General features: G+C 42.3%; 1 protein-coding gene across 1 annotated transcript in view; it reads left to right on the top strand.

Moving 5' to 3' along the window:
* stau2 (staufen double-stranded RNA binding protein 2) overlaps positions 1-12,926 on the top strand; it is a 110,429-nt gene that overhangs the window by 51,215 nt on the left and 46,288 nt on the right. The window contains exons 11-12 of the mRNA XM_084747154.1: positions 2,635-2,692; positions 11,317-11,675. Of these exons, the coding sequence (XP_084603280.1) occupies positions 2,635-2,692; positions 11,317-11,675 (417 nt within the window). The remainder of the gene's footprint in view (positions 1-2,634; positions 2,693-11,316; positions 11,676-12,926) is intronic.

Genomic DNA, 12,926 nt, shown 5'->3' on the forward strand with positions numbered 1-12,926 from the left:
ATAAACAACCACTGCAAGCATAAATGGAAACTTGCTAATAAAATATAGAAAATACTTTAAAAATATGTATAACATATTATTTAAATTAGAGAGCTGTACAGTTTTGTGCAGGTATGTGCATAGTATTCTCCAGGGAGTCTGCACAGTTCAGAGTAAGTGATTCGCCAACAATAAAAATAAGCATTGGTTGTGTCCCTAAGCTTTATGAATACATCTCTGAAATATTTTAACATTAATTTTTGTTAGATTATATTTCACATATGAAATTTACAAATTACACTTGCATGAGAATTTTAGGTGGTAAAACTGTATGAATATGAAACTGTCACACACATTTGATACAAACTCACAGTTGCAGAGTAAACATGTGTTAATAGGTCAAGTAGATCACTGTTTGTAATATAATTTGAGCCTGAGCTTTTCTAAAAATGCAGAATACAGATGCATATACGACGTCTTGCAATTGGTATTCAAGCCATGGCAGCAGCAGGGTTCTTGTGCAGCTGTATGCTGAAGGATTACATAAATTCTCTGCGGCGCTCCTATTTTGCCTATACAGCCCTGTTCAGAATTCAAGAAATCCTGATACTCAGACGATTCTCAGATTTATCACGAGTTCCAGTCATACTGACCTATTACGCAACCTGCCCAGCTCCTCTGAACCGAATGTGTTTTGCAAGCAACCATTGATCTTCATCATCTTTATTCACCTCATTGGTTTTTAAGCTCAAGAGAGCAGATTCAGATAGAGATCACGTTACGTAACCAGGCTTTCTGTAGAATATTCATCGTTCCCAGGACAGCTCATTAGTTAGATGTGTGCTGCTGCATATATCTTATTCAGACAGCCATATACACCATATAGCTAAAGCATGACACATTGCTCTTATCAGAATCGGTGAAGTTGAGTCGTTTTCTCCAAAGATGACAACCCAGTTTGCAGTCAGTACTTTCATTTGCCTTCATCATCATACTAAACAGTCAAGCTCTGGCATTATTCAGTTTGGTCTTCTATGTAGTTACCTCTGACAAATGCCCAAAGCTTCACACGCAAGTCTTTAGCCGCATTTTCATTGCAGGAACTTTCCCCAGGGACTAGGAACCCTTGGAGGAACGTAATGTGTTTCCACTGCAGAGAACAGAGTCTGAATTAATCTCCACAGACATTATTTTATCCCCCAAAAGTACCTGGAACTTTCAGACCCAGGAACTACTTTTCAAGGAACTAAAAGGTCCCTTCAGCCTGTTGTTGTCTGTGTTTCTTCGCAGTCTCAAGACCTGTGAAGATGAGGCAAATTAGTTTGCTGACGTATGTAAAAGAGACGGCCATTCCTACAAGTCATTTTTTCCTGCAACTAAATTAAATGATGATGCATTGTAAACTGACAGAGGGGCATCATTCTTTGTGCTATTCATGCTGAATTTTGCCCTCAGCATAAATGTTCAATAAGTCCTGGACTTTGTTGTTGGTCCATTGTCGTGCACTTTCCTCAACACCTTCATGTTGATGTGTAAAAGCACAATAAACAAAAAAAAAAGATTTGTGGCTGCATATTTTATATTTTTTTCCCTTTGAGCTGTTTATGTAATGTTACATAAATACCAATAGCAGTCATTTGTCCAGGAGCTTATTGATATTTCAGTACCGACCAGTAAAGAGCTGGTTCTGGATTATAACTGGTTCTCGATACCTTTCCCTGGGACAGAAGGTTCTCAGTACTTTCGGTGGAAACATGGCTTTTGAAAGTGTTGATTCCTCTGCACACTGAAAACACTCCAGTTGCATGTGACGACAAGGAAATGTCAAACTTCGCCCACAAGTTATCAAATTTCTTTACGCATCATTGTATGCTTTACTTGTTAGCCCTATAAACTACCATGTTTTGATGTCTAAGGTTTCAGATTAATGAGAGTCTGCTGTAGTGGAAATAAGCAGTCTCACTGTTTAAGCAAAATCCTGGCAGGAGGTGCGACCTTTCTGGTTACACTCAAGAGAGAATATTTAGACAGAAAGGAGTTAGCGGCTGATACATGGCTGTGCATCGGCTTGACGGTCTGCTTCTCACTAGATCCTCAGACAACCTCAAGCTCTATGGAATGATTAAACAGTGTTTGCTGAACCCCTGTTTTGTAGGACAGGTTTAACTTTCTTTAGATTTCCCTCTTCGTTCCCTGCCTCCCCTACTGTTGGGAGATCTGCTGCGCTACATTCCCACAGTGCAATTGTGGGTGATCTGTGCAAAACTGTGGAGAGATTTGAGGGGTTGTGGTTTAAAACAAATGCACCCTACATTTGTTTACAGCCTTGTCACACACATCAGAAATGATTTGTTTTTCAGTTTCACACACGCGTGTTTGCGGCCGTGTGTGTTTGTGCAGGCAGACACGCATACCACAGCACAAGTAACACACTGAATAAGAGCCTTTTTTAGTTACCAAACTCTGACACCCCCCTAATTAAGTAGCTGGCGTAGACAGACACTAGGCTCCTTAAGCATCCCCTCCTGTGAGCGTTCGTCTCTTTGTGGCCTGAACAGTAGGAAGGAACTCGTCTGACATGCGTGAAGAAAGCTGTCTGTTCAAGAATCTACATCTCTCTTACCTCCCCCTTCTCTCCTCTCTGCATCACTACAGATGGACAACAAAGGCTGGAATGGACAAAAGGCGTCATTTACCGAAGCGACAAGTAACAGTGAGTATCGGCACGTCTCCCTGTGTCTCTGTCCATTTCCTTCTCCTCCTCCTCTCCAGCTCTCCGTCGCTCCCTCCATCCTGCAGGTGGTTTTAGCTGCCGAGATGGCCCGGCGTTTAATCTCTGTGACTGGTCAATGGGCTTCTGACTGTCAGCTTAATCGGCCGTGCGTCCTCGTGGGGAGCCTGCGAATTCAGGCTCATTCACACAGGCTTACAGGGCCGGCACACTGAGGCCCTCCGGGGAGTCCCCCCACTGCCTTCCTGTGCTAAAAAAACGCAGCCTTTCACTCAGGATTAACACACAAGCACACTGGAGAGCAGATGCACACACACACATACCCATAATCCTGCACACACTGAGACACAAAACGGTGAGGAAGGATATATGATGATATGATATGAGAATATATATGAAGCAAGATATATCTCACTTGGCTGTGTGTCTCTTTCACATACCAGCTGTAGACAAAATAAGATAAAGAGCTCATGAAAAAGTGCTGTAACTTTGAGGCAACTTAATCATCATGACAAACACTGCTACAAGAATAGTTTAAAGGTAGAATCAGTAGGATTTGTCCAAGATGTTCTTAAACTCGCTAGAAAGATAGCTGATTGTTGAGTCTTATTTCCAGGATGTCGAAATACTTTTTGGGTTTATAAAGTGTCCTGAGCACTGAATAATAAGAAAAATAAGGAAATACAGGCAGAGGGCAGGGTCTCTGCAGATAGACACCACTTCTAGTGGGTCACAAGTGATGAGTTGAGGGATGAGTCTATACATTTTTTAAGATAATATGGCATATTATGCCTTTGAAGTACAATGTATTGTATATTATAATGTACTTAATTCTATATTTCTGTATAATTGCAGTTTGATTAGCTTGCTGTTCATCTTTGTTGATGCAGTTAACAATTCTTATCACATGGTGTCACAAATATGAATTGTCTAAGTGAGCAATAACGTTACACCTTTGTTCGGTCAAGTGTTGAGAGTTTCCCCATTGGCTGTTGCTCTTTCAAAATGAATAGCTGTGAACACTCCTCAATTATGTCCTTGGGAAGTAACACTCGACACAAGGAGCACAATGATGTCACTTTTGGCGTATGCACCATCGTGCTGGGGACACGGCATCGAGCATAAACATAAACAAAGCTTTACAGCGAGGTGCAGATCATCCACCTCCTGTGCAGATCATGGATGCTGCCACTTTCGATCTGTTTCAAATTAAAAGTCATCTAGTGGTTTATACTTGATATGGTCCAGCCATATACTAGGTTTTTTTTTTACCAAGTCTTGTTTGTCCCTACAGTTCGAGTCCAGCCCACATGATCCAGTCTGTTAGCATGTTGACATGCTATGCACTGCTCCTCAGGCACAGCTTCATGGAGTGCTAGCTTGGACAGTGGTGGATTTTTTTGAGGGGCAGAGGCAAAAACAATAAAAAAAAAAAGGCACCATCTATATGTGGTGATAATATTAAAAGGGCAGAAGGCAGGTTATCACATTTAATCTACCACAGGGGCATCGAAGAGGATTTTTCAATCATGGGTGTGCCAAGGTCTTGCAGTTGTCCACCAGTGAGCATGGGTCTAAACTCTCAGTCTCATTTAGTGTCATAGTGCATTTAAAACTGACATGTCAAAGTACAGATTACCAGACTCTTTTTTTATTGCTGATAAAAGGTGCTATAGCTGCAGGTATAATGCTGCTATATTGTATAAGATTCCCCTTGCTGCAGTAAGCTGAGAATAACGTGTTTACTTAACAGGTTGCTGTTCGTCTGTCTCTGTTAAAGATGAAATGAGATAAAAAACAAATGCAGACAGGGAAAAACAGCCTCCTCAGTCATCAACTCCCTTTGGAAAAAGAGATCTATTTATGGAATTTTTAAAGTAGTGTCATGACAGTATTTATGTATGAGTTTAAACAGGAATATGATGCCATAAGGGACATTTAATTTATAGACTGGGATGGGACTCCTAACTAAAAAGCATAAGGATGCAATTTTGTAGGAAACAGCTGGTCTCTATCAGCTGTATCTGTTGTTAAGCTGGCTGTCTTGTCTGTAATCAAAATAAAAACAAGCTTTCCTCTTAACAAAGTCGAACGCTATTTCAGGACTTGACACTATTTTCAGTTTACTGCTCTCCAGAGTCCGGCAGCGATGTTAATTTTCCATTTCTTCCATGTTGTGTGGGAGTTAAGTGGAATAATATTTATTACAGGTGTAAAAATGCAAAGAATTCATTGTCATGGTGTTGCTTAAGCAGATTTATGTGCATCGTAATATCTGAGCTTGATTTGTTGTGATGTCCCAGCTTGATAAAAGGATGCACGGCAAGCAGTCTCACTCTGAGTGCCAGCAGAGTGAATGCCAGCAGCTTGAGAAAGAGCAGTTAAAGGGACAAATGAACAGTGTGTGAGATGTGGAGCAGCAGAGTGGAAAACAAACAGATAGCCTTATTAGATCCGAATGTGCTGTCGTCACTCGGCCCTAATGGAGGCTTTTGGCAGGGCCGCCGTGCTCTGACATTGGGTGTCCAGCTTCAGCCTGGAGAGGAGAATGAAGGTGATGTTTCAGTTTTCTCGTGTTGAAAAGTACAAAACAGATTGGTAGGACTAATCTTTCTGACATGCTCATTGCTGGTTTAGACTCGATACACACTATTCAGATGAGAACTGAGTCTCTGCCACAACTCAAACAGCACTCAAATGTGATTTAGTCCAATTTTCTCAAAGATATATCATCTAAATTATGTTTATAGATAAATGGTTGTTCTCTTGGATAAACTAGTTTGGTGGTTGTGGTTTCTATGGTAGCTCAAGCTCCAGGAATTGCCCAATACCTCCGGAGCAGAGCCCCCTGGGAAACAAAGTCTTTCTTATTTGGTGATTATTCCCATTGTTGACTTGGAGCGTGCCTTTGGTCCGGTGCCATTCGCACTCATAGTTTATCTCACTCTCAGCATGAGGCTTAACTATCTGCTAATTACCTCTTTAAAGTTGCCCAAACCGCACAACACTCACACGACGTTAATGTCTGAATAATGTTTATTGCATAAACACCATTCACAACTCATTCAAACAGATACAGCTGGTCTCAGTTTTCTGTGTGTGTCTGTGATTGCTGAATGGAGGATGTTTCTGGTTTGTCCCATTGTTTTGATTGACTATGCAGCTTATTGAATAGAAGTGGGAATAACTAAATCAGTTTGCAGAATTACAGTAAACTCAGTTAAAATAAGCTCTCTGGCGTCAGAATTATTGTAACATCTTCTATGTGATAAAAAAGTGCTGAGAAAACAAATAAAACATGTTGTTTGCCTGGAATCATTTCTGTGAAATCAAATTTTAGAGCTATTTTCACATTTGGCTCTTGAAAGACTTTACAAGTGTTTAAATTACAGGAGCCGTTTCACAGCTAGGTTCCTTTTGCCTCTTAAATACAATTTTATAGGGACTTTAAAGTTCAAGTCAACACCAGCTGACAATCCTTTTGTTGCTGACCTCCAGTGGTTTAAAGTCTCACCTTGCTGGAGTAGCGTCAAGTGCATTCTAGGTTTTGTTGGATGTGGGAACAGATGCAGCAGCGCACACTTCTGACCACACCCTTCAGTGATGCTGGCTGTAGGTGCAACAAGCTTGAAGTGCTCAACCAGAGTGGTTTATTTTGCAGACTCCTGGGGTTAGTGGTGTGTTTTAATAATACAGGTCAGTTTAAATTCACTCACGTATCAACTACTTGAGCAGCTACTCTGCCAGAAATGCAACAGAAGAAGAGCTATTTGAGTATCTGTTTCAGTGATGTATTAAGACCAGTGTGTAGGATTTAGTGGCATCTAGCCGTGAGCTTGCGGATCACAAACACTTCGCTGCACGCTTTCCTTCCAAGCTTGCAGGAGAAATTGTGGTGGTCACCTTACACCCTAAATGTGCAGAGTGCCCTATCTAGAGCCAGTGTTTGGTTTGGATACTGTAAAAACATGGTAGTGTCCATGGAAGAGGCTCACTCCCTCTGTAGATCTAAACTGATTATTCTAAGATAACAAAAACACAACGATAGGTGATATTACACTCATGGAAACGTACTTATGAATTTTATATTCCATTTCTGCTGGATTCTTTCAAAAGAGCTCCATAAATCTTACACACCGGACCTTTTCCGAGACCTGATCATGATGTAGCAGCCCATTCCGAATCTCAAGTTGTAAAATGCGGACCTCAGTGTCTCATTCTGACAAACAGTGTTAATTACATGTGTGGCTTTCTGGCAGTGTCACAGGTCACAGTCACAAGGGTGAATCAGTATGAGACACCGATGGTCATGACGAAGCAACGTTGGGGGTTGACGGTCAGGGATGAGTTGGTTTCTCTGAGCATCTAATACTGACGAGGATGGATTTACATTGGAGTTTGAAAGGTTGAGGTTGAAAGCCTCATACATACACTTGTTGTTACCTTGTGTGCCTGTATGACAAAACATTGGTATTTGACGAACTGGGAATGAGAATGGTAGGGTGCAGCTAGAGACGGTTTGAAATAATTTGTCCCAGTGGCCAACTGTTGCACTGTAGCTAAAACATCTGCTGTGGGCCAAACAGTATATTCCCCATAGACTACCATATTAAAGAAATTAAAAATATTTCATTTAATTGAAGGTATCACATCTTGGAGTCTGGTATTTAGTTGTTATAATACATCCTTGATCTGTTTAAATGCTCCTAAACAAACAGGGCTGGAAAGATTTAGGCTGCCACATCGTATTTCACATTAAACTGAATCACATGCATTCATTGGTGTTTGTCTTCTGTTTTTTTGTGAATTCCTTGCGCTGTAATTTCAATCCTGCGCTGGAAAGGCGGACTCCGCCAATAACCATAAAGACTAAAATAAAAATTTCCTCACAGAATACAGCACAGTGTGGCTATTGCTGAAAAAAATGTTGTCCATAAATGGTATGAAACTGTTTTGGATTATAATGGTGTGGTGGTAAAATGGGTTAGTTGTGTCATAATGGTTGTTTGTACCCAAGGTAACATACAAATTGGTCTATACAGAGCTATCATTGGCCAGCTATAGCAGTGCACATATAGAGCACTGCTGCATTATGTAAGGCACAGTGGAAGAAAATAGGTAAATGTGTCACAGGCTGTTCTTGCTCTTCCACATAAAACATGCTCACCTCACAAACACTCATTGTACTTGCGCGTGTGTGTATTGAAGTGCGTGGTTGTGTCCTTTGCCCTGTGTGAGCCGTGGGATGCAGTGCTACAACAAACAGGGTGGCTTAGAAGACAGGAAGGGAGTGTAAAGAGAAAGAAGAAAAAGAAGTAAGAAGAGAGTGATTTTTCTCCCTTTTATTCCCATGGGTATTGCAGCAGGGCTTTTCACTTGAGTTGCCACATTTCATTTCCTGCTGTGCATATTTGTGTGTGTGTGAATGTGTGTCTGTGCGTTGTGTGCATGTGTGAACTATGTGAGGGTCTTGCTCCACCGTGGGGATTTATAGCGGCGGGCTCCGGCCCTATCTGTTTTCGATCAGTCTCATGCTTGGGGTCTGGCTTCCCTCCAGCGCTCCCCTGGCCCACCGGACGCCGAGTCTGGGTGGGACCCCTCCAAAAACTGCCTGGAACCAGCACCACAAACACACACACACACACACACACACACACACACTCTCTCCCTTTACTCTTTTATTTCCCCACTTCTTCTCAGCCTCATTCTTGCTGTTCTCCCCTTCTTCATGTACACAGTTTCACAATCTCTACTCGACATCCTCACACACAAACACGCTCAGTCACTCTTACTTATGCACTCTCCTCCTTTGTCTCAGTCTTGTTCACTCTGCTGCTGTCAGGCTCTCAGCTGACACCAGCTTCAAGCACTCAATCACATGCAAACATGCAAACATCCTCACAGGCACGCCCACACACACTTCGGCAGACAATCACTCACATGGATTGCATTCACTGCCCTGTACTTCCCAGCCCCCACCGCCGCCACACTATGCTTTGTCCACAGCTGATGTCATGTTGGCTAACACCTTTCATTTTTTGTGATAGATTCAGAATGCACAGGCCTGTGAGTTTTACTTGCGTAAATTCAAATTAAAGTTGTCATCATGATTGGGAGGGGGGAGAAAAATCCTAGCAGTTGTGTCATTGCTGGCATGGGGGAGTTTGTTGTAGTATGAGTAATAAGTCCTGGATTTCACTGCTGTTTCCTTCAGCTTTTCTTCTTCTCTGGAAAGGAACGCAAACCTCATTGTTCATAATGGGAAATGCTGTCTGCAGGTTCCCAGAAACCTTAGCCTGGAGCAAGCTACAAGTATCTGTCTTTGTACGTGTGTATCTATGTGTGATGGTAATGTTAACTCAAACAGGAAGCGGCCTGTCAGTCATGCGCTCAACTCCAGCGCTTTCTCCCAGCTGTTGGTCTGTAACGCACACACAAACAACCACACACAGACGTACGCACTGACACACACGCACACAGCTGGTCTTCCTGTCTCTGGTGACCTTGGCTGGGCTTCGGAGGCTCCGCATGGTTTTCACATCCACTCATCCCCAGCTCCTCTTCCATCTGAACTGGCTCCCAGCTCATCCTTCGCTTTTATCCTTTCACTTCTTCTTCTTTCACATCTAATTTTCCTTCCACTCGCTTTTACTGCAGCCACAAAGTGACGAAAGTATTGAAGCTCAACTTGTTGGTGATTCCTCCTTCCTTCCACCTGTCATGACCATTTCAGGACAGTGATGTCAGAGTACAAGAAGCCAACATAAACGAATGAGATTCATCCAAATGGTCTGGATCGGAACATAGTCTTGGAGCGCGAGAACCACAGAACATCTGGACCAAAAAGTTGGTCAGAGGTGCCTTGGCCTCTCGATGTTTCCCAGAGCCACCGAAATATCCTCACAAGAACCTTGATCTCAGACCGAACCTGCTCCCAAGATTCTGTTGCATCTCCATTTGAAGAGACATTAAAAGTGAAACAGGATGCCGGCTAGCTGACGGCGCTGTTTTCCATCAGTGATGAAGTCATCGCCGCTCTGTTGATATTGGTAGATGCTCCGTTTGTGTCTGTGTGTTTGTGTTTGAAGGCTAGAAAGAAAGAGGCTGTGTGTGTGTGTGTTTCCCAGCAGACACTTTGATAGTGCTTGGAAGTGCCAAACCACATGGAACTGTCATCTACGTTCAGTGATGGAATGCCAGTTTGGGAGCCAATGCACACGCCTGTGCGCACACACACACACACACACACACACACACACACACACACACACACACGCACGCACGCACAAAGACACATTGGCATTGTCTGGTAGGGAGTGACAGAGGAAGGTGTGGGCAGATCATTTCAACTGTTAGCAATGAGACAAGCTGGCTACAGGTCCTCAACAACTCTAAAACGTCTTGAATTCACATTTACCTATTAAAGGCCATAATAAGTATCAAATTGTCTAAAATTCTGTTCTTCAATATTTATTTATTGAGGGATACGACAATTCACTCTAAATTCAAAATGCCTATATATTTAATTTTTGTGAAATCAACCAGAGTTGAATTCAGATGTCTCTGTTATCCTGTCACAGTCTTTACAGGTTTTTGCTATCTGTGTATGCTAATGGTTCCATTAAGAGCCTTTTCATCGAAAGAACCCTTTTTGGAAGAAAGAGTTCTTCAAGGATTGTTAAAATCTGAAGAACTTGTCATCAAGGGTTCTTTCTACCATAATATAAAAAGAATCTTGGTTGGCTCTTGATGAAACCCTTGGAATATAAAAAGGTTCTCAGTAGAACCCCCTGGGTGAATTCTTATTAGCATCATTGCGGTTTTGGGTGAAACCTTTTACAGATGGGTCTAGGTATAACCCTTTATGTTGGATTCTAGGTAAAACCATCTGACAGGCCTTTTCCACCAATGTGGAACTGGCCCTGTTCTGGTTCAAGCATCCAAGAATATTTCCACCAAGAAAAAAGGTTCATAACCAGAAAATAGCAGGTTCTCATTGGGTGGGGATGTCCACCAAGTTGAAGAACCCTTTGTGGTTCTCATGAGCACCTTTATTTCTAAGAGTGTAGTTAGCTAAGCAGGAAACACTCTCCAGTGCTTCTGTTTTGCCGTAAACTCCAGTAGGTCAGAGCAAGTCTCATCCATAGTTGGCGTGTTGTTCTTTCCCTATTCAGAATGCAAACATGAGGAACAATATTGGCTAATAAATGTGTAGGAAACGTAAGATGTTCTTTCTCCCAAGTGGTTATTGTCATTTTGCCCTCCATATAATTTTGAACTGACATTATGTGTATTTACTCTGAAGAGTATGCCAATATTGTGTTTGTTTTATCACAAAATTGGCCATAAATTCAATTTAATGGTGGCATTAAAAAGTCTTCAAAGATGTAACTTCCTGATACATGTGGACATCCTGTGAGAGCCATAATAACTTTTTCCTCTCTGCTCTCTCCCCCAATCTCCTACCTTTGCCCCTTTCTACTTCTTTTTCTACTCTCACCCTCTGTCCTCACCTCTGCCTTTATCTCTTCATCCATTTTGTTCCTCTTTTTCACTCCTCTTCCTCCACTCTCTGTCCTCCCTTCCCTCTCATTTGACTCTTCCAGCCCAGAAGGGTCTGCTCCACCTCAGCCCCGACGTCTACCAGGAGATGGAGGCCAGCAGGAAGCAAGGCGGCAGTGCTCCGGGCCCTGGCGGCAGGAGCGGCGGCAGCAACTACATGACATCCAAAGACATGGGCCCCTGCTCTGCCCCGCTGCCCCCGGGACACCCTCCATACTACAGTGGCTCATCCTCCTCACCCAGCCCTACCGCCACCATGGCCAGGGAGCTGCTGCTCAACGGTCAGTCGCCCACAGCTGAAGCCTCCCTGACCATGAAGGGGAAGAACCCGGGCCTGGCCTGCGGCGTCTCGGTGCAGCCTGCACAGCAGCTGGATTATCTGGCTCGCATCCAGGGCTTCCAGGTATGATGCAAGACGGTGGGCATGCCACTTGAATGGTGGCTGTAGAAGCAGAAATCTTACTTCTTTAATTTTGACAATCTTTCCAATTGATGAGAAGTTAATTGCAGAGATCTGGAAACACGGCAACAAGTTACAGCAAAGTCCAGATAAAGCAGACTTATTTGGAAGAGAAAATGAAGGGAAATGATAAAATTACCCAAATTGTCCATGTTACACCTCCAACTGACTTCCTTGTTCAAAGTTTACCAACATTACTTACACAGGCTGTCCCCTAATAAATTGGTTAGTAATGGTAGTAAGCTACTGTGAAACAATGTTCAGTCTGATCGAGCGGAGTTGATCCTGACGCATGTCTTTATCTGAGTAATAACTAGATGATGGTTTAAACAGCCACTAGGTTTAAACACTCATTAAATTTGTGGCCTTTTCTGACGTAGGTCTGCAGGCCTATGTGGCTGTCGGGGAAATGTTTTCACTCCCCCTTGTTCTTTTTGGTTGTGAAAAAAAGCTCTGTATCTATTTCAAGCTCTGTACTATAACTCTCATGCATCCTGCTGTAAACGTTTGCCTAAATGTCCTTGGTAACTATTATCTTTTCTAAATGTTAACATGTTTCTCCCGTCCTAAATGACAGCAAATCTAATCTGATACCATTACCGGCTATCGTTAAATATATATTATGTTGTAATGTATAGAATAATTCAATTAAATGACGTCGCTTCTGACAGTCTTTGCCCCGCTCTCCATCAAATATCAGTCATCTTCTAAACTCTGCAGCATAACCCAATGTACTTTTGTATTTCATTGATTAATACAATTATCTAAATCTAAAACAGCATGTTCCTGGCTAAGATAATCACGTGCATCAGTTTGTAATGTGCATGGAATAATAGAATTACACATGACTTTTCTTTGTTGTGATAATGACCTGCTCTCTTAATGTTGGTAGTGGCCTTTGGAAAAACCCGTATTTGTCGACCACTTCTCTCTGATCATCCGACTGCTTGTGTTTCTTGCCCCATTGTGCCTAGCCAGGTTCTCAGATCTCTGCATTACTTACAGTGTTATTATAACTGGAAGAGAAATGACAGAAAATTGAGACCATAGCCGCAATAAAGCAGAACTTAAATTTAAATTAGTTCAGTTTTGCATGTTGCATTTTGTTTGTGCTTTGTGTCTTTTGGGTAAAAGCCCCATCAAGGAGGCCTCCATGCTGATAGGCATGCAATTGTTTTCAGTTTCATATTTATT

Source organism: Lutjanus erythropterus, chromosome 21, assembly GCF_056507025.1.
Source record: "Lutjanus erythropterus isolate fLutEry1 chromosome 21, fLutEry1.hap2, whole genome shotgun sequence".
Lineage (NCBI taxonomy): Eukaryota > Metazoa > Chordata > Actinopteri > Lutjaniformes > Lutjanidae > Lutjanus > Lutjanus erythropterus.